Below are 23,625 nucleotides of genomic sequence, written 5' to 3'. Positions count from 1 at the left end.
GTCCTGAAAAGGGAGAAACGAAGAAAGTGACACTACAATACCTACCATGTGACTGGTACGCCACTGAAGTTCCTGGTACACAAGGATGTTGGGAAAGACCACTGGTAACAATAACAGGGAAGGTGTACATGGACAACAAATGGGACATAGGAGTGATTGGCAGCAACATGGTAACAAGAGAAAATATTACAACTATTGATGAACACAATAACAGATGTTGGACGATTTGGGGCAAGTACGTACCTATGCTGACGTGGATGGAGAAGGATGAAGACCCAATGAGCATACTGCCACTGTCTGCACCTAAGATATGCTACCAACATAGAGGAGAAGTGGACGTGGGATACAACACCAGCTGTGCAAGCGTGATAGAGTTACCTGAGGGGGGAGCAGGAACAGCAGTATTAATGGATCATTACTGGGCCTGTGGAAACAAGGCATACCACACACTGCCCCCTCTGTGGAATGGTAAATGCACAATGGTACACATTAATGTACCATCACTAGTGGTGCCCCAGAAACATGTGAACATGGCGAACTTCCCTAAAATGGATGAAGGAAACAAGAGGAAGAAGAGATCTGTACATCTCAGAAGGGGTCAGAGAACGAAAACAACAACAACAACAATGTCCTGAATAGAAAGAAGAGACAAGGAGAACCTCTGACAGGAAATTACCTATGGGGAAGGTCGGAAACAGCACTCACTTCAATCCCACCAGAACACAGACTATTCAGCAGAGCAGCAATGTTCTTCTCGTCAATAATACATCCGGGACTACAAGCTTACACAAACGCAAAATGGCTCCAGATAACTCGATGGGAGCTAATGATGACAATTAATTCTACAGTAAATGGATTCAACGCAATAAAAGAGGAACTGCGAGCAGTGAGGATGGTAGCACTATAGAACAGATATGTATTAGATCTCCTTACAGCAATGGAAGGAGGAGTTTGCGCAAAGATAGGACAATCATGCTGCACATTTATTCCTGCTAACGATGCTGACAATGGTACACTGACAGAAGCAGTATCACAACTGGCCCAGATGCACTCCAAAATGATGGAAGAAAGTAAAGGAGTGAAGAATGATGACAGCTGGTTTTCAATGTTATGTTCATGGATGCCATCTTCGCTGTCGGACGGACTGAAGATTATAGTTGGATGCATAATACTGGCTGGAGCTGCACTGATCATAATAAGGTTTTTGGAAGGCCCGGAAAGCACGCACTACAGACGAAATGATCGAAATGGTTGGTATGCACCCCTTGATGCCGACGGATGATGGCCAGCACACAGACACAATAATAAAAGAAAGAGAAAAACTACGCAAACAGATCATCACCAACCACCTGGACCCCCCATCCGTGAAGCTCGAAAACCCAAGAAATCCAAGGAGCTACATTGGGAAATGGGTATACTGCACACCTGGAGGAAGCTGTGTGTATATGTATTGGTCATTTGAAGACCATGTCAACCACTATGGACACCTGGGAGGAGTAACGAAAATATGGAGAGTAAGAGGAGATAAGGAAAAAGATATGTTTGTGGTCGACAAGTCGACCAGAGGGGGGACTGAAGTGGGAGAATGGGACAAAAGACTCCCACCAATCCCCTCACGCCCCTGGCCTAGAGGATCGCGGCCCAGACACCCGCCACAAGAGGAATTTGCCTATCTACCAGACGACCAAATACCCTGATACAGGAACATCCGGATGTGCCCACCAGCCTGCCCACCAGCCTGCCCTGCCCAAGCCGACACCTGCGGCATGGATGAACTCGACTGAACCATTCAACAGTAAATAAACACATTGTTAGAGATGCCATGACGACCTAGCCAACGGTCAGAACACCCGTGCAACATTGATACTCCCACACCAATCCACACGAAGAACATATTCAGTGCTATGACGTAGGTGACGGACACACCCACCGACGCGCATCTTTATTATTTTTCACATAGGTTCTTCAAAATGCAGAAACGCAAGACGCACAAAGAACTCATCTAAAATGCTTGCTGACGCTTCTCCTAACCCATGCATTGCGATGAGAAATGCAACGAAGACATGATACTGGAGATGAAGCAATATGATACCGTAACTTAAAGTGCTATGCATCAAACATCCCCACCTATGCACCAGGCCCAAGTAGGCCGCAAGCAAGAGCCTCCACGAACATTGAACGAGCAAGAGTACAATTGCTGACCCTGCAGAATGAGCCCAGCGAGAACTGACAGCCAAGGGGGCAATGTTGCAACTCGCATGCCACAAGCCGAAGCCAAGGTCACACCTGCAAACTAAGCCAGACACGCAGAGGCAAATACAATTTTAAATGTGCAGAATTCTGCCTCAACCACGGTCACGGAGACACAGGCTGCAAAAATTAAATGACCCAATGGACACCTACGGCGGTGGGAATAGTCTGCTCTCAAGCATATGAGCAAATCCACGCATTGTCTGCACAAACACATAGTTACATATTGTTGCAAATGACAGGTACGCCGCGAGCTGGGAACAACGATGGTCCCAGGCTGGGGGGCTCGCGAGTGGACCAATCAGAACATGGGGCACTCATCACTGACGCCATTAACATTAGCCAATCATCAGGGGTCTTCGTGTAACAATTTTCATGTATCTAATAGAAGGGACAACCCAAGTATACCACCTGACTGACCCTTAACCACTAACAATCTCCTCTATACGTGTGCTATACTAACCCTACCACTCGAGGAACCAATCCAGAGTGGCGATAGGTTTTTTGCTAACTTTCCCAGGTGACGCAAGTAGCGCGTCATACTGAGGCAAAAAGGGCCTGCGAGCCCCACGAATTTCGAGAGTCAGGACGGACGCGTACGATCCTAGAACCATCCCTGCCGTTGTTTAATAAACAGCAGAACCACCTTGCTTCTTGTGTGTGTCTCATACTCATTTTTGGGATACGCGGGAGGAGTTGGGGCCTCCCTGCCCGGAGGTCTGCGGATGGCCCAGCTGACCCCGGGAGAATTCCCCCTGACAATGCTCACCACTGTTATACCGTCATACAAAATTACCACCAATTTACCGCCAATTTACCACAAAGCAAAAATATCACGCAAATTAGGTAATAGCCTAATGACAAAACCCCCAACAGTGAGAGGCACTCAACAAATCTCTTTGTAGACTAAGGCTGTCACGGTTTTATTACACGGCACACTCCAGCCGCGACACCTTCCCCGACAATGAATGTGGCGTATAATATAGCGCTTATTTTTAATAAACCACAGATTCGTTTATTTGAGTAGGCCTACAACCCGTCTTGCACCCAAACTCCACAAACACCCCATGCCACAATGGACCAAGAATCAGGCCGGTGTGTATCAATAAGATATGTATTAATGTATTATTTAATGGAAAAGGAAAATCAAACAATTTTACAGCCACTACTGTTGTGGTACCCAATTGCACTAATCTCTACAAAACAATTTAGTAAAGATATACTGTTACAATTCTCACAATCTTTAATGGCAACACAGAAAAAGAGCAATTTTTAGAAAGATATAACCACAATGGTTTAGCACTTCCCCCTGCAAGACTCACCCCCAAACATTAGCTAACTTGAATCCTTTGAATGGAAGGCAGTGGCAAGGAGTAGGGATACAGAGAGAAAATCGGATTTGGAGTAAAGCCCACCACCCCAGGATGGGAGGCCTGCTAAGAAAGTGAAAACCTGTTTTTGGAGCAAAATCGGATTTTGATTATTACTCACACGGCTACTCAAAAGTGCTATGGGACAGAATAAAAGGAAATTTGTGCTGCTTCACTTGAGATAGGGAAGCTTAGAGACCACTAATCAGCACATCAGGGCAACGTGGAAATAGTAGGAAAATCGATTTTGGGGAGAACGCAAATGCAAAAGGAAAATTACAAACGGCAAATAGAAATTCGTTTTACACTGGATTTACAATGACAGGCAGCTCAGGGAAGGGGTATAGCTCAGAATAGGAAAATCGTTTTTCATTGACACAGAGACACATAACAGATAGACTTGTAGGCAAAAGGGATTGCTCTCAATGGGACTACGGTTTAGGGTTTTAATAGGACAGATACAACTAGGAATGTGTGGGGTGAGGCACACAATGCACGGCAAAATTAATTTTCAGTTACAAGGAGACTCATTCTTTCGAGGCAACACTTTAATGACTATGATTATTAAAGAAAGACACTAGGGACAAGGGGTTTGATTTCGAATTTTAACCAACTTGTACCATGAATTTCAATCTGGGAATTAATTGATTTACTTAAGAATATGCTAAGGATTTACAAAGACAATGAGAAGTTTACCAAAGGGAATATGCTAACATACAAAGGCTAAACACAGATTCTTCTATGGGAAGTTGACTGAATTACACTAGCAATGTGAGGTTTTCAATGGGGTTTTCAATGGGTGCAACACTAAAAAAGGGAAGGGCTTATGCAATTTAGGGCTGGGGTTATTTGCTACTTACAAAGTAAGACTTGGTTTGGGATTCTGGAAAGTCAGCTGGATCTCAGGTCCTGTATACAGCTAGGCAAGGGGTCTGGTCACTGCGCTCTCCTTGGATTGGGATTCTGGACATCCAGCTGGATCTCAGGACACTCTGGACAGCTAGGTCAGGGGTCTGGTCACTGCACTATCCTTGGTATGGTTCACCTGCCTCCTCTCCGTCCTCCTTCTCCTGTCTCCTGGATTTTTGGGTGTCCCTGACTTAGTACAGTCCCCCTTATGTAGCCCAAATGACATCACTCACGTGACAATCTAGGGGGAGTACTCTATAATTACCCCTACCCTCGGATAGGACAGTTTACCATTCCTCTCTCCGCCCCCTGGCATTATTGGTCCAAGGTAAGAGAGCACCATCTGTCTACTGGCATTTTATTACCCTTCTTTCTTCTCTTGGTCACTTTTTGACAAAAACCCAGTTATGTCCATAACTTCATATTTCTACTAGCCCCTGACATATGCATTAGATATGCGGTTTGAGGGGGGCATAGGGAATTAGGTAAGCTCATCACCAACTCCGTACAAGGTAGCATGGCCCTTTGGCACATTTTTGTCATTTTCATCAACATTATAATAGTTATGACGTTGCAAATGATCAAGCATATTCCTAATTTCACCTTCCATCTCTCCATAAAACCTCATACTTGTCACATCTTCCGAGCAGCCAGAAACTAGTCTCAACTGGCCATTTCAGTCCCCAAAGTCTTGGGAAAATGCACTATAGCTCTTAAAAATTGCCTGAAAATTACATAAAAACATAGCATAAAATGAAATTATTTCTCATTCTAATTGTTACAAAAATGGCTAAAAATTTACTCAGTCTTTTAATGTCAATTTGGAAGATATGTCCCCCTCTGTGGGAGGAGCGCTTTGTCCCCCACAGCCGGTGACCATAGATTTTGATTATCCCCTTTGAAGTTGCCAGTTTGTCCTCGGTAGTGGGTGCAGAAGGAACTCACACCTCCCAGTCAAGTTTTTAGCCACACTTGTTTTCCTTGAACTCCCCGAGCCCCTGCCTTCAGGTCTGGCAGAGCAGGAAATTATAACGCCCTCAGTACATCACATGTCATTGCAGGCTGATTCACTAGTAGGTGCGACATTCAGTGGAGAGTGCGGCTTTCAATTAAGAAGTTTCCTGCCTGAGCCCAAAAACTATTTTTTCTGGTATTGTGAGCCTCTTTCAAGGTGACTGAAGTCTGGTGGGTGGAACATAATGTACATTGTTTATTCAACCCCCACTGCACCGCATTTTTCACTGACATTTCTGTGCGAGCAAACCTATCCTTTCACAGTGGTTTTTTAAAGTAATTTCTTTATTTTTTACACATGTGCAAGCCGTTTCTGCATCTGATGTTTGAACTCCTATCTTGTATGCCACAGGATTCTTTAATTTGTCCTTTTTGAGTGAGTTGCCATTTGCTGTTGGTCCATTGACAAAGAGGGGTAGGCCCCCTTCCAGAGGGTTCTTGGATTTGACACTGAATAAAAGAAAAAGCCAAGCCGTTTTTCATTTGCAATGTTTTAAAGGGCATATGTGCAAGTGAAATGGAAAGCAAAAGCTGTGTCTGGTTGTAGGATTGCAATTCTTGCACCCCATGTGAATGAAAAGTACAATAAGGCCATATTTGATGCAGTGCATGACTTCATGTCATTCAAGTGAAACAAAAGTAATGCAGGGCTGTTTTTGGATTGCAGGGTTCAACTGCTTACCACTCATGTGACAGGGAAAGCAAAACACAGCCGTTTTTGGTGCAGAGTTACAATGTGGTTTTTCAAATGAAGGGGATTTCTGTTTGGGGCCTTAAATGCACCCCATAAGGGAAAGATTTAAGAGAGACTTGTTGTCGATAGTAGATGTAATATTGATTTCAGACGGAATGACAGAGTAGATATGACTTCTTGTGAGACCACATCAACAGAATTGGAGGTAGTGGTGGCTGAAGTCGGGGGGGAAAAGCCAGTGATTTTTAATTGATCCACTTTTGCAAGTTCCAGTTTTTCCTTTTTTTGAGCCAGGAGCAGCAGAGGGAACAATAGCGCCAGTGAAGGTCGGGCTACCAGTCCTCTTTCCCGTCCGATTTACTTTTCTGCAAAGCATGTAAGTGTGACACTTTGCAGTTCTCATACTCAATTAGCTTGCTCAAAGAAAGCCAATAAAAAGTACACTCACCAGCAGAACGCTTCTAAGCTATCGCTGCAAGCCGCAGGACTGTAATACTGAAGAAAACACTTTGCCACACTTCCTCATGCGCGCACTAGGTGTTGTTTCTGAGATTTTGTAATGGCAGACCAGGTGAGGACCATCGCAAATCCGAGCAGGAAAAAAGGTAGAACACCAGTAGGTGAGCACAGCAGTCCCTTCTGCAAGACTGCCGAATACACTTTGCCACACTTCCTCACGCGGGCATATACTCGCCTTTGCATCACGTTAGCTTAAGGAGGTGGAATACAATTATTCAACAATTGAAAAAGAGGCATTAGCATGACTGAGAGATAGGCACTTCAGACAATTCAGGTGGTGGGCACCTTTCATCCTCTACACAGACTACCAGCCTCTTGTAAGAATCTTGGTCACAGGTGGGTACAGCAAAGTGTCCCCCAGGCTGGCCCATTTAGCGGCAGGTCTGCAGGATTACATTTTAAAGGGCATTACAAGGCAGTCAGGATGAACACAGCCACGGATTGCTTCCCACAACTTCTGCAAGGCAAAGCAAGATCCTGGGGAAGAAGTACACATATTTGCAAGTGTTGATGCCATGAGCGATGGGCCCTACTCAGAACCAGAATGGATGGACATCAACAGGTTAGATCCAGTGTAAGACAAACTCAAGCAACTGACGGGGGTTTTGGGGTTTCCTTCCAAAAACTCAAACCATATGATATGGTGGCAGACGAATTTAGTGTCATGAACAAATGCTTCTTCCAACGAAAGCGCTTTATACCTCCCGTCACTTTGCCAGAGTGTTATTATACCCCATCCTGAATTGACAATTAATGAGCAATATTATAAGATAATCAGTTTCTTGTAATCATTAACTTGTGCTGGAGTAGAAACTGTGATTACTCTAGACTACATTTATCTCATTCAAATAATGTAGCCTTTACACATACTTCAGGATGGTTTTAGATGAACTTCCATAACTGGTTATAGAGATCTTCCTTTGAGAAAGTGTGCATACAAGCATTCCATTCTCTGTTCAGATGAGAACAATTAGAGGGAACATTGTTTGGCACGTTAATGAACTCACAAAAGACATAAGGTGATTTGCCAGGAATCACAAGATGTTAGGTATGTGAGAAAACCTAGATTGAAACTCATCTATTTTCCAGTTTCAAAATTCTGCATCTTCTAGTTTCATGCAAACGTATTCTGCTTGTTGCCAATGCAAACTAAATAACACTACTCCCACCCAAATGTATTTATTGTGCATTGGTTGAAAAATATTGAAAGGTCTTCTATTGTTTAACCGTAGGACATAATATAACGTGATATCTATCAAATGCTATTCTATTTTACTAATGAAGTGTGATTTTACATATGTACTTGTCTGTCATTTTGGGTGCTAGGCAGGCTACAAGTGTACATTTTTTTTAAGTGTGGTTTGGGTTCACTGGGGCCATGCTCTGCCTTATAGTGACAAATGGGGACGAGCGACTTTTCCATTGATCTCGGCGAGATAAAAGGCTGCGGCCTACAGAGCTTTCCGCATGCACGGGTTCAATTCTGTGCTACCTGAATAACTGGATTTGTTAACGGTTTGTTGACTATATTTTGTTTCACATTTACATTTCATACACTTCTAAGAAATTCCATAGTTAATCAAAAAAGTGTGAAGAACATCACCTGAGACCAAGGGTTTTAAAAGACACCTCATACAAATGACACTGCCTACATTGTACGTTATGTTCCTGGCCATTCTCCATCGCCCCACTGATTTTAACGTCCTTTCGCACATCAATATTTGTCTACTTTTCCCCAAAATCTCTCATATGATCTGGGAATATGTGGCCGGCGGAAGTAATCCTCAAAACAAACGGCAAAATACAGCTCATTACCAAAGCATTCTACATAAATTAGCAAGGTTAATATGAAAGCCAGGCGCAACGTCGAGCTCGAGCAGAGGAACCGCTACAACGGTCACTTGCCAGCAAGTGACGTGAGTGGAGTAGGAGGAGTAGGGTATCGGTAGCCTGCTGTCCGAGTCGGAGTTGCGGGGGCTGTAGAGGGGATCGGCGGGCGTGCGCGCGTACACCTACCCTGGGTCAAAGTCTGGTCCTCCAATTGGGCGTCGCAACAGTGGAGCATAAGGAAGGGCAGGAGGAAGAAGGCGAGCACTTTAGCTCTACCGGTGACCATGCTCATCTGGCTCCCCGACGCGGGACCAGAGAGGCGTGCAGCCCCATGATCCACCGCCTCGTTTCTTGATACACAGCGTGCCAGCAGCGCCCTCTTGTTTGGTTTTCTGCTCGTCTTCGGCGCGAGGTCGTCGGCTGAACTTCGTCTCCCAGAGAGAATGTTCTGGCAGTTCTATGAAATGACGCAACATCACCGTCCCTTGTGATGTGCTCTTTTATCTACAGAACACAAATCTGCACAACCTCGGCGACAGAGGATAAAGGGGTGAGTGTTTACCTCGGGAGCTTTTATGTAGCAAGACTATAGGGAAAGAAAGCCGCTCCCTCGGTGGTCGTAGTGGCATATTAACCATGGAACGACGCCCGCCCATACCACTTTCTTATTTGTTTTTTAAAGTACGTACGCCTTGTTCAAAGGATCACGAAAAGTTTTCTGAACTTATTTTTTCTCCCGAAGCAAACATACAAGCTGGGCTTAAAGGATCGCGCACTGACCGGATTTTCCCACGTCATTGCCCCTTGGAGACACACAGGCAGCGTCCATACAGCCAGCACCTTAACCAACTTGCCAACATGTTTCTTTGGTTATCAGCAGCAGAGCTGTGAGGAAGCAGTCTCGTCAGATCGCAGCCAGTGCTTAATTTGTAAAAAAATAAGTGCCAGTGCCCAAAAAATATTGGCCTCATGATGCCGGGCGCGGCGCCGCCCTCAGCGCGGGCGCGCCGGCCGTGCCAGTTCAGTGCTATACCTACCTAGATCGTCCCACCACCAGCCCATCACACTGCTGCTGCTCCATGCCACATGTTTGGCACTGCAGCAACTGCTGGCACAGGCTAGTAGTAACTACTCAACTAAAACATGCTCCTCCTGTAATTGCGCCTCGATGCCCCCGGGCTGTGTGAGCGCTTTAAAAATGCAAATAAATAAAAAACAATTCTGTTTCAGTCACTGTTGTACTGTATTTGTCTCTACCCCTTCTGCCCCATCTGACAGTCTGTTAAAGTACACCAAGTATTGTTAATCGGTTACCTCCAGGAAGAGCCCCCTCCCCACATCCCGTTCTTCCGTCACCTCATCCAGGTGTTTTGTGTAATTAATTTACTCTCAATCCCTTATTAGTCATCACATCTCATAAATACATCCCCCTTCACCCTTCCTTCAAGTATGAGCATGGTGTTGTATAACTTGGAAAAAGTAATTTCTGCAAGACATTGTTGTGAAATCAACGGCCTGTGCTACTTCTGCTTTAGGGCCTCTTTCTATCTTAACACATATTAAAAAACTAAATATGTTTTGTCACCCAATATTCAGGAGCCAGAGGAGAATGCATATTCCGATATCTCCTTCCCACTGACATGTCCTTAGACATACTTCACTAAACTGCGGGGTGTAACAGACACCCACCTCCCTATCTGAGGATTCCTATCTGAGGATTGCATGTGCTCTCATTCGGAGCACATGCTCGGAGCGTATTGGACCCAGGTTAAGGGGCCACATCTGGTGTTTAAACCACACATCAGGATAGAAAACATGCGCTGGAATTATGTAAAAAAATGACAGCAAAAGACGGTTGAGAATTATACACGAATACTCAACTAGTGCTTTTATTTATGACGACAGATTAGTGGGCACATACACCATGTTTATCCCCGTCTAGTTTCCATGTGTGTATCTTTAAGCCTGAAATGGGATTTCACAAGTAAATCTTTGCATGGGCTTTTCTCACGAAGGGCAGCCGGTTCGGTTTTGGCCCAATACGTGCCCCGTTCCGGGTCCCCTCTGTTAGGGAGAATTCTCTCTTTAGGCTGAATTTCCTAACCTAGTGAGTCCCCCAGCAACTTTGCTGGATTTCTGGAGTTTGTTTTTTTCTCCTGCCAAGAGTGAGACTCTTTTTCTCCCACTCTTGGACATGATTTATGGTGTTCCTTTGACTGTTAATGTGTTTTATGGGCTATGGGGTCCTTTACTCCATAGGGTCTCATATGTTTTTACTATGTGTGTTACACAGCACCCTCCGTGCAGTGACACAGGGGTGTCATAGTGACACCCCCCATAGACTCCATACCCTGGGACTGGCTACTTTCTCCCAGGGCATGTAAAGTCACCATTGGCTTTACTAGTCTCAAATTATTAACAGAAACCGGTACAAACCATCATATTGTGGACGTACTGGTCGGGGCAATTCGATTGCCCTGGGGTCTGTTAGTCGAGGGGGCACGTCTCCGTCCCTCCTGATCGAGTTTTGGCTGGTGGCAGTGGATGCTACTTTTTATATTCGACCGCGAATATATCCCTATGGCCATTGTTCGAGGCTACCAACTTTAATTATTTAATTCTCATAGCCTCGAACATACCGCCAGTTTATTTATTTAATATTAATTCGCCGGTTGGTACTTTTTGCAGGACTCGATTCTAAAATGGCGTTTGTGTTCTCTTCTGTGACTCCAACCCAAGTCAAGCCCTTTGTTCCACTTTTTGGCGGGCTTCTCCACAGAAGCCTCCAAAAGTGGTGACACTCTGTCTGGGTACCACAAGGGGTGTGGGAGGGGGTTTAGGCACCCTGGACTGAGTTACCTTGTTAACTCAAGTCGCACTCTGGTGTGATTGGCCCAAGTGGTGAGCCGGCCGGCTCACCACTTAGCATGTTTGATTGACAGCTAGGCTGAGTGAATGGGGGTGTGCTGCATAAAAGCAGGGCTTTGGGGACTGGAACTTCAGAAGTCGCCACAGGACCTGAGAATCCGACGAGGGAGAAGATGAGCCAACCTGCCACGACGACACCACTGGTGGAGACCTGCGGAACCGACTCACCACTTCCCGACGACAGAGAGGATCTCCCGACTGGAGAGGCTTCTTCCCCTGACTGGTGGGCACAACCAGTTTACCTTCTTTTTCTCGCATCCCAGGACGTCTTGTTGTCGAATTGCCCGTGCCAAGCACCCCGGCAACCGGATAGCCACTTACCACTGGACCGCGAATAAAAGGACCGCTCCTTTTACCTTAGAACTCGGCGGCTGGTTTCTTCCCTGGTAGTGCAACGGACTCCTGCTTTCCTCCCCGACGCCATCCTCTCTTCCCACGGACGAAGCACCGACTTGCATCCGCTGCCAGGAACAACTGCCCCCGCTGGAGTATTCTCACCACTTTAAGGTACTGTGTCCGCCAGGCCTCCCTTTCTAAAGATTGCTACAAGGTAATAATAACCCCTTAACCTTCTGGACTGGACTGGCCGCCTTGACCATCTAACTGGTCCCTTTCTTTTGGTCCAACTCTTTCTGAACCTTTTTGAGACTTTTGTGCACTTCAACCGTGTGACCTTGGACACATTTCGTTCTGATCTTCTTAAAGTGGATCCGGCCTTCTGAACTCTAACTTCACGGTTTTACTTTGCCTTCCTCTCTTGTTGTGTTCTTATGAAAGTGTTGGGATCTGTTTCAAATTATACTCTGCTTTTCTCTCCCTTTTAAAACAAATTATTAGAGTGCCATCTGCGTTAAGCGCTCACCGCTGTCTGAAAATAAGTGGGGCTTTACTTAAGACTTGTCTAAATATTCTTTTAAGGGAGTGTATATCTTTTAGTGACCGTGTTTTTGAACTGCTTAACATTAGTGCCTGTGTGTTTTTCTAGATGTGGTTTTAAATAAATAATGATATCTCTTTTACACCAAGCTCTGGTCAGTTTTTACTTGTTCTACTGTGTTCTTTTGACCTATTGTTAATACTCTGTATACTGCCTAACTCTTCTTGAGGGAAGTCTGACTGCTCAGCCATAGCTACCAAGTGAATCTGTGTGGTACAGACTGCTACCAAGTGGGTTTACTGCCAAACACCTGTAGTCTTAAATCTTTTGCAGTGGTCCCAGAGGGAACTGCACAGGTTTCTGCCTAACACCCTCGCTGAAGCTCGTTTGTGAACTAATGAGGCCGATAACATTAAAAGGAAGAACGGAAACACCCAGGCAAAAATTCACAGTTCATGGTTCGCTTAGATGAATGCTATCCAGGGCCGGACTGGGGCATACAATTGTCTCGAGTCGGGCTCGGCACCAATGAAAAAGTGGCCAGTTGCAAACGACAATTCATTCCTTTTGTGACAGGCACTAGTGGGACCACGCTGCCGCCCGTGCCCCGCCCGGTCCTGGGCTTTGCCCTGCCTTGCCTCAATCACTTAGGCTACTTTCCGTGGGGCCACCACGGCCATGCTAAGCCTGATGATGACAAAAATAGGTGCGCTGCGCAGCGGCCCCACGGAAGGTAAGATTTTAAAAGAAAAAACATATTTGGGTGGTTGGGGCCCATCACTTCTGAAGTGATAGGCCACAGCCGCCACTCAAAATAAGTTACTTCTTTTAAAACCTACCTTCCGTGGGGTGGGGCCCTGGCCACCAGCCCCACGGAAGGTCAGGTTTTCAAAGAAAAAAGTAAAAAACATATCTTTGGGCACAATCCACGGGCCTGGCCGCCCGCGGCAGGGTCATCTGACTCAGTCTGCGGCAGCCGGCAGCCCCTGGTCACAGAAATTGGTCTGGGCCTGGCACTGACTGCAGTCAGCAGCACACTGCACACAGGTCACACAGACAGAAGCCTGGGCGTGGACGGGCCCCTGGTGGGGTCCTGACTCCTGGGCAGTCAGTACATGACCAGGGGACCGTTCCACCGCCCGGGTCCCGACCTGGGCCTTCCTTGCCTGATCACTTGACTGTGACAGGCTCAGGCTGCACCGCACGCAACAACAAGTGACTTACCGGCTACCGGCTTTGCCGGCTGGGACTTGGTCTCCTTTCGGGGCCTCAGGGTGAGGGGCGCACACTGTCACCCAAACAAATGAAAAAGCAGGCAGAGAGGGCCCCAGGAAGCAACTAGGATGCACCACGCAGTGCAGCAGGGCAGGCTCTCTCTCTCACAAGTCACGACAGACAACGCCACGCCTCGACACCTTCACTTCACAGTAACTTGTGAAATGAAGGTGGCGCCGCGCTGCCTCCTGTGGCAACAACAACACATCACCATGTCATTTCACTGGCTCAGAAGAACATCCAATAAAAACTGCACATTCTGTGTTACTATACAGAATGTATGAAATACTGCATAGTAACAACAGAATGGTAGTTTTCATTGGCTGTTTATAACAGTTTGTTGTTCATTGCTATTGCTGGCCCCTCCCAGGCCCAGCCAGCCATGGCCTGCAACCTGCAAGCACGAGAGAGATCGAGATCTGAATGACAAATCGCAATGATTTATAATCGAAGCTTAGCGAAGTGGAAGAACAAACAAAGCAATGGCACGTGCGCTGGCCCCGCATGAGTTCCGGTGCCCAAAAAAGAGTGCTGGTTTTGGGCACCGGCAATCACCCTCACAAATTAAGCACTGATCGCAGCACAGCACCACGAGGAAGTGTGGAGGGAGAAGAGAGCGACCAGAGGATAAAGAGGACTCTCCCCAGGCCTGGTCCTGTAAAGACATTATACAGGACTAGAGACAGCTCCATACCCAGGCATAGAGACAGCTCCATACCCAGGCAGCACAGGTCACAGCTGTGAAGCAACTGCTGTGGTGCCTAACACCAGAGACCTAAGTTACCCTTGTTATTGCTGGGTTCCTACTTGATGTCAAGTTTGACTAAACCCCTCAATAAACACCTTGCGTTGTGTCTTATGTACTCCACAACATAATTAGGCTGCATCCCAGGTGCCTCTGATTAGAATCCCTGTCGGAGAGCAGGAGCTCCCCTCTCACCACAGCGCTGTAATATAAGCAGCACTCCTCTCATCAAGTGACCATCAGCTCGGAGGTAAGCCTCTTGGCCTTTATAACTTCTGTCAATAACGCAGCGCTTGCAGACATTTCTTTACTATTTTTAAATGGTCTCCCCTGACTTCCACTTTTACTGGAAACCAAGTTAATATTTGCCAGGTTTGAAGCTGCTGCACCGTGGAAACCAAATTTGCTGCTTAAACCTACATGACTTGGCGACCATTCTAAGGTGGCCGACGCTGGCATCATCACACCTTCATACTTTGTTGCTTTGTCTGAGTAGCCCATTGGCTACCATCTGATCCTTATAGCCTATCGGAGGGTGCCGGCAGACGAAGCCCGCACACCCCCAAGGCACACACTAACGCTCCTGATTGAGCCTGAGCTGACCGAGCAGAACAAGCAACGTGCTACGTTGCCAGAACTCTTTCATCCGCGCTTCCTACTTACTCGGTGAGACATAGGCTACTAACTGCTGTGCATTGACTCTCACCCTCGTCATCTGTTTCACAGACGTTACTGCCTTACTACGAGCATCGCTGCCCTGCCCTTTCCCAACATTGTACTCATAACCACTTCTGCTCTATTCCACAACCAAGCTCTGAACCATAAACAATCAACATACCCATTTCAGACCTTTTGCATGGACGATCTAACAGCACCTGCCCTAAAGACTGCCCAACATAACTCAGTGTTAGTCCCACTCACTGCTCCTCGCCATATTGTTATGACCGATCCCCACCTATTAATGCCTGCATCTGATGCACAACAACGCATCACTTAACCATATGTATTGTCCTCACGCTTTGTACGTCGTTCTCATTCCTATGTTTTGCCTGCCTATTTCAATTAATCAGTAATGCATTTAATGATATACACGCTATGATCATTGCGGTACCTACCTACCGTCACCAATGATCTCTCATGATAGACTTTGCTGATTGATGCCCAGGCCTTGACATCATTGGTTGTTAGTCCTTAGAGAATTGTGCAGCTATCTGATACTGCTACCATAGATCCAGACTACTATTCTAGATAAGACTGTTCACGGTATACTTGGCTGATTGATGTCTAGGCCTTGACCAAATTGTTTGCTAGTTCATAGAGGATTGTGCTACTAAACGGTACTGCCAATTGCATGCCTAGACTACTACCACAACCACCTAAACTTATGCCAACAATTTGTACTGTACCTCAACGAACTACGTTAATTCATGTCTTGCCATCACCAAATATCCTGCCTAATTAATCTCGCCTAACCTACCTAACACTGTGCATAGTACTACGCCTCCACTTACACCATCCCAGTGCCCAGCTGACCCTATCCCTAACTGCCAAACTGTAACTACCCTTCCTGGCATTGAATACTGAATGCTGAACATTGTACCTTACCTGGCACTGAATACCACACCCTTACTAACTGCTGCTAACAGTATAAACACTCAACTGACTTAACCTTTGGGACCCAGCCATGATCATGTTCCACTTCATTATCATCTATCTGCACACTGAACTGAACTCTGCAGCTGCCCTCACCTTAGAAGGCGTTTCTAAGGACCTCTCCAACATGAACTCCCTACTCAGCCCACATGGCCACCACAACACTCTACTAGCCAAACTTAGAAAACCATCCACCACATACCATATACCACCGTCCACACTCCTACCACCATGTCCTCTATCCACCACTATTGTTCTCAACTTGCCAGATTGCCCATCTAACCCGTATCTCAAAGCACGCGACCTATGGATTAAACAATTCACAAAAAGACCCACGCGCAACCAACCTTGCCCACTGAAAACTAGAAATGAAAGGCTGGGCTCTAGACTCATTCATGTACGACCCCATCCTACCTACAACACGCCTACTACCTCAAGTAAGTTCCCTACTAAGACCCAAAACACCCCAAACAACAATACCACTATTCTAATCAAGGGAGCAATGATCAATGCTAGATCATTACCAACACATGCACTTGATGTTGCTGACACATTCACATTCCTTGACTTCCTTGCAGTTTCTGAGACATGGCTCCATGCTGCAGCAGGTCCTGCTCTCTCACTTGCCATCCCAGACAAGTACTCGATCATCCGAGCGGATAGAGATTCTAACCGAGCCAAAGGCGGAGGCATCGCCCATAGTCATGCTCATATTACAAGTCCATATCGGCTTTTTCATTAATCTACGGTACAACTCTTTGCTACGTACTCCATTAGACTACTATACTTGTCACTCAGTCCGGCCCGCTCCAGGGGAGGACCCAAGGGGAAATGTACTGCAATTTTCATGCCTTACAAACTGTTAGTTTGAGATTTTACATGTGCTAATTAGTGGTAATTGTGTTGGTGCAATTCCAGCAATAATCCCGTTACACTGTGGCTTGTTTTTACTATACTGTAACCATTGAATGCAAGAACTTAATGATTGACACACCAGCTTGTCTAACATCTACCAATGTGTTAACTTCACCTGTCGCCTCTTCAACAGTCTGCCACCACCTACCTCATTATTTCAATCTAGTTGCTCATTACAGCATTTAATATTTCTGTGCTATTATCCCCCCTACCAGACTAACTTGCTTGACTGCATCTCTCATCATTTGTCTACGTGCCTCCGGCTACCTTCACACATTACATAGGCTTTCTCCACTTCCGAATGGCCTATTCTTACATTATTGCTCTCATGATTGCACACCTCCCTTTAACTCTTCATACTATGACCTCCGTGCTCTTGCCCGCTACCATCCCCACCATGGGTCTCACACCTTTGGACACCGACACTCAGCTCACCCCTGAAGAATGGATCCGCCGTTTTGCCTCCCCACCCACCCCTCTTGTTCGCTCATCATGAGAAACACCAGATTAGGAACCTGCTTTAGGCGACCCTCAAGCAAACACCGGGACCAACATCCCTGGCCCTTAGTTTCCATCACTATTCCGGCACTAGACGTGGAGAACAGACAACTGAAAACTAGCAAACATATCCTGCTGCTCCACCTGACATCAAAGGTGCCCTGATCAATGCCCGCTCCCTAGTAGACCATGCCACTGATATTGCTGATTTCATTATCAAGAATCAGTTGGACTTTCTGGCAATTTCTGAAACCTGGCTTAACCAAGCTCCAGGACCAGCCTCAGCATTAGCATTAGCACTCCCTGACAATTACACTATCATTAGAGCCGATAGATCCTCAAGGAAAGGAGGTGGCGTAGCTTTCATTGCCAAAACTCACCTTGGCCTCAGAGAATTCTCCAGCGCCCACATCTCTTCTGCAGAATTGCTTTCAGTCAAACTTCCCCTGTCACTGACAAGTACCATTCTCTTGCACCTCATATACCGCCCACCCGGACCTATCGCCTCATTTGAGGAAGACATCTTTACTCTCTTCACCCAAAAAACAAAGCCAGGATCTTAAATCATTCTACTGGGAGACACGGACCTGGGCCTGTACGACACCAAAGGCTCAAACGGCACTGCTCTAGAGAAAACCACCTCTCAGATTGGCTTAAAATCTCGCATCCTCAAACCCACACATGATAAAGGTAGAACCCTGGATTGGTTAGCCGACTTCAATTGCCCCACTACCATCCTCAACAACAAACCGTGTGCATGGTCTGACCACCATTGCATAACTTTTTCCATTCAAGGAAAAGCGGCCCTCGATTCAAATACTACCATAGCCCTGCCTACCCTAGCCAGGAATAAGCAAAACCTTACACCTGATCTTTTACTACCCCTGCTACATCCCATTGCCAACATTCCACTGAATATCGACATAGACCCTACCAAACTAGTCAACAGTTATAACTCCACAATGAAGCATGCAATCAACTTAATTGCACCTCTAAAATAAAAAAAGCGAAACCTACCTCCCACCTAAACAAATGGTTTACTCCTGACCTAAAAATATTCCGTAATGAAAAAAGCGCAGCGGAAACTACTTGGAGAAAAAACCCTTCTCTAGCAAATAAGGAATATTATCTGACCACTGCCTCTGCTTACAAAACTGCCATCACTAGGCCAAAAAAGGAAATCTACAATGAAAGAATCCAAAACGCCAAATCAAGCACCAAGGAACTCTTCACAATCCTAAGGGACCTTGAGTCTCCTGCACCCATCATAGACGCATACTCCAAAAACGAGACCTGGTGTGCTAACATCCAGAAGGCTCTTTCAGACAAAATAGCTCTCTTACCATTAAAAATCAGCTCCAAAAAAACAACCTTCCACCAAACACGCATCCATCCAAAGGAACAAAGTGGCAAAATCCCATCATGTACCCTCTTCCACTTCTCCCAAGGTTCCATCAAAGATGTGGAAAACATAATTCGAGGAATGAAACCCTCTAACTGCCACGGTGACATTTGCCCAGCAGCGACCATCAAGGACAATGCTAGAGAATCAGCCCCATTTATCACACCCTGATAAACGCATCTTTCAATAATTGTTCAGTACCTGACAACCTCAAGGAAGCTTGGGTCATGCCACTACTAAAACGCCTACTCTTGACCCTAATATACCCACAAATTATAGGCCCATCACCACAGTCCTGTTTCTCCTAAAGATCCTGGACCGTGCAGTTTATATGCAAATTGAAAGACACCTCGAAGACAACAACCTGTTAGGCCTCCGGCAATCTGGATTTAGACCTAGACATGGCACGAGACAGCATTGTTAGATCTCAAGATCCAGATGGATGAGCTCAAAGACAGAGGCAAGCTTGCCATCCTCTTGCTCTTGGATCTTTCTGCTGTCTTCAACTTGGTAGACCATGACATTTTGACCCAACACCTAACTTCAGCAGCTGCCTTCTCATCTAATGCAGCCAGTTGGATCAAATCCTTCCTCTCAAATAGAACCACACCGGTCTTTTCACCTACGGCCTCAGCACCACCTGTTCCCATCACCTGTGGAGTCCCACAGGAATAATGTGTATCGCCCACGCTTTACAACATATTCACAAAACTCCTATTCTACCGCCTTGACAATCTGGGTGTCACGTATACCAACTATGCTGACGACACCCAGATCCTGGTCACACTCACTGGTTGTTACACTCAAGACACCAAACTGATCAACAACATTTATCTAGAGATCCAAGCTTGGATGGCCACTCTTAGCCTTTGTTTAAACAATGATAAAACTGAACTACTTATCATTGGATCCCAAACTCGTTTAAATAAATTAGATGCATGCTATGAATCATTCAACATTGATGGTAGTGTCATCAAAGTCTCGAGGGAAGTGAAAACATTGGGCATATACCTTGACTCCACTCTGACATTAAATAAACAAGTCAACTCCTTAGCCTCCTCCACAGCATACACTAATAAACTGATCAATGTATGGAAGCCCTTCTTATCTACCACTAGCTGCACTACACTAGCAAGAGCACTCATTCTATCTAAACTTGACTATTGTAACACACTATTCATCGGGTCCTCTGTGCAGAACTTAAACAACTCCAAGTTCTGCAATATAATGCACTAAAATCGGCCCTAAACATCCCATGTTCCAGTCACATCTACTCCCATAGAAGAGAGGCTCAATGGCTTCCCATTCGTGACAGAATTACATTCCGATCAGTTGTCATCACACATAAATGCCTGTCCAACACGGCTCCCTCGTACTTATCAGCTAAATTCTCGAGACACCAGACTAACACACCCACCAGAACCAACTACCTCAACCAACTCACTATCCCCAAATTCAACCTAAAAAAAGCAAGTGGCTCCAGCTTCCCAGTGCTAGCAGTTAAATGCTGGAACTCCCTCCCCTCTGACATTAGAGCAGAGTCCGCATTCTGGACCTTCAGAGCCAAAACTAAAGCATGGCTCCTCAGCCCATACAACTCATGAGCTTAATTCCAACCTGGAGAACGTACACTCCTAGATTGTACGATTGACTGACATTCATCTGTTCCTTGTAAATATATGTATAAATGACACCCTTGGCTTGTTCACTCACTGTGTTCAGCCACCTGCTTATATGCTTTTGCTGTTGTGATCTTTGGCTTACTGTCTCCTTCTTGATCTATAGCTATAAGGTGATTTGTAACACACCTCCAGTACCTATTTCTGTAGGAAAGGTGAACTGTAACACACCTTCTCTCTACATTGTGCGAACTGTGTATGTTCTACTGTAACCTTGTATCCATGCACCTAAATCAAAAGCGCCCAGATACCGTTGGGTGGGGTGCTTAACCTTAACGGTGACATCAATGTCCATTCTAACTCACCCTATGCCTGGACAAACCAACTGGTCTCCTTCACAATCAAGGGACCCTTAACAACTATCTCAACCTTGCCCCTCCAATGAAAACCAGGAACTCCAGAAACATAACAGTGGAAAAGCTGCTACCTCTAAGCAAGCCAATCATCAATGTCTCTAACACTAAACATTCGGACCCTGCGGTCCTAGTGGATCTGTTCAACCATACCATTCTCAATGCCTTAAACACAATTGCCATGCTAAAACTACGTACAGCCAAACCTGTCGCGCATCTGAACTCGTGGTTCACTCCACACCTAAGATTACTGCACAAAACTAAAAGAAATGCCAAAGCACTCTGGAAGAGTCACCCAAAAAAACTGCAACAAAGACAGCTTCACTATCACCTCTCTCAACTACAAAGAAGCAATCTTACAAGCCAAAAAAGAAACATACAACACCTGTGTCACCCAAGCCAAATCCAACACCAAAGAATTGTTAAAACTGGAATCCCTGGCGCCTCCTCTAGACACCTGCATTAAAGACACTTAATGGTGCACTAATATTCAGTCAGCACTACTAAACAAAATATGTTACAAAATAAAATCGAGTCCAAAAAACTCATAATCTTCAATACCACCACACCACAAGCCTCCCTTGCCCCTTCATCTATACATATAACTCTGTTCAACTTCTCACCTCTTACCACCAAGAAGATAGACGACATTATCACCAAACTTAAACCCTCCAGATGCCAGGGCGACTTATGCCTTGCTCCCATCATTAAGGAGGCAGCCAAAGAACTAGCCCCTTTCGACACTGCCCTCATCAACACATCCTTTGAAACAGGCATAGTGCCTAATAATCTCAAAGACACATGGGTGCTCCCACTCCTTAAAAAGCCAACCTTAGACCCATATGTCTCCACAAACTACAGACCTATCAACACTGTCCCATTCCTTTTAAAAATTGACAGAGCAGTCTACTTGCAGATGCAGGAGCATTTAGAAACTAATAACCTCCTAGGCCTCAGACAATCTGGTTACAGGCCAAGGCATGGCACGAAACAGCCCTCATCGACCTAAAGACTCAAATCGAAGAGCTGAAAGACAAAGGGAAGCTGGCCCTTCTCCTCTTACTCGGTATGTCGGCAGCATTTGACTTAGTAGACCACATAATGTTATGCTCCCACCTAAAATCAGCCGCTTTCTTTTTCTAATAAAGCCACCACCTGGATCCTGTCTTTCCTTGACAATAGGTCAATGAGAATCTTCTCACCATCAGCCTCAGCTGAACCGGCTCAAGTCACATGCGGCGTGCCCCAAGGCTTGTGTGTATCCCATACATTATACAATGTATTTACAAAGCCTTTGTTTGAAGACTTAGGGCCTCATTACACGGTAGGCGGTAAGGGTTTACCGGTACCGGTAAACCCTTACCGCCTTACTACGAGGTCCCTTTGTGGGTTGGGGAATTTAATGCCTGCTTTTTGCAGGCGTTAAAAAACGAACCCGCAAATGGACCGGGGTGCCAATTACGGTACCGCAATTTGCGGTACCGTAATTAGCGCCTTCCCCATTCCCATTATGCCCTATGGGGTAAAAATGGGAATGGGGAAGGGTAATGGAGGAAGGAGGAATTACCGCTTTCCCAACCTTGGAATAGGGTGGTAATTCCCCTTTCCTCCAAGGCGGTACCGGTAAATTACCGGCATGAACCATGGCGCTAATAGCGCCATGGTTTACCGCCTACTGTGTAATGAGGCCCTTAGACTATCTGGGTGTCACCTATACCAACTACGCAGATGACACCCACATACTCATACCCCTCAACAGTGATTACGCCCATGATACCAAGGTCCTCAACAACATCTATGGCGTCATACACGCCTGGATGGCTAAACGTGGCTTATGTCTCAATGACGAGAAAACCGAGCTCATCCTCCTAGGTTCCAAACTCAAACTTAATAGACTAGACAAACAATACAAAGCCTTTAACATTGAAGGCAACACTATTAAGGTCTCCAAAGATGTTAAAACGTTAGGGATCTACATTGATTCAACACTAAACTTGTCCAGACAGGTCAATGATGTTGCATCGGCCACAGCTAACACTTGTAAGCTAATCACGGCCTCTAGACCATACCTCACTACCCTCAACTGCATCACAATAGCTAGAGCCCTAATCCTCTCAAAGCTGGATCATTGCAACGCACTCTACATCGGAACCAGCCAACAAAATCTGAAAAAATTGCAAGTCCTGCAAAACAATGCCATCAGGGCCGCTCTTAACATCCCCAGATCCCAACATATCTCAGAGGTAAGACGCAACTTAAATTGGCTCTTGATCAAACAAAGGATCGCCTTCAAAACTCTTTCTATCACCCACAAAGCTCTTGCCAACCAACCACCAAGCTACATAACCAAAGACTTTGTGCGCAATAACTCTGACCGTCCTATGAGATCAGCACAAGCACACTGCCTTAAAATACCTAATTTCAAGTTACTTGTCATGGTGCATGCTCCCAAACCCTTGAAACTGGTGAGGGCACCCTTGACACTGGCATCCTTAAGGGCTTATCAAGCCCCTAAGGAGTAGCCTAGAATCTCCTGGACTCAGTCCTGGCGCCGCTGGCGCCAGGCTCATAGTAGGTGTTGAACTCATGGAACTATATTCTCGGCTTAGTGAGGCTGAGCCTTCCTGTACAGGGTGTGGCTGTGGGACTACTTTACCTGAAGTGGCAGGATACGGCTAAGGGACTATTTGCCTGGAACTACTTGCAAGGCGATT

General features: G+C 45.9%; 1 protein-coding gene across 1 annotated transcript in view; it reads right to left on the bottom strand.

The window, feature by feature from the left end:
• Nucleotides 1–9,016, bottom strand: part of LOC138525550 (uncharacterized) — a 1,931,438-nt gene extending 1,922,422 nt beyond the window's left edge. Inside the window, exon 1 of the mRNA XM_069635597.1 lies at nt 8,773–9,016. Within this exon, the coding sequence (XP_069491698.1) occupies nt 8,773–8,878 (106 nt within the window). The 5' untranslated portion in view covers nt 8,879–9,016. The remainder of the gene's footprint in view (nt 1–8,772) is intronic.
• Between the last annotated feature and the right edge of the window lie 14,609 nt (nt 9,017–23,625).

This window comes from Ambystoma mexicanum, chromosome 7p, assembly GCF_040938575.1.
Source record: "Ambystoma mexicanum isolate Mex_15411 chromosome 7p, UKY_AmexF1_1, whole genome shotgun sequence".
NCBI lineage: Eukaryota > Metazoa > Chordata > Amphibia > Caudata > Ambystomatidae > Ambystoma > Ambystoma mexicanum.
The sequence above is the reverse complement of the archived record's forward strand: the minus strand, read 5'-3'. Positions and strand labels throughout refer to the sequence as shown.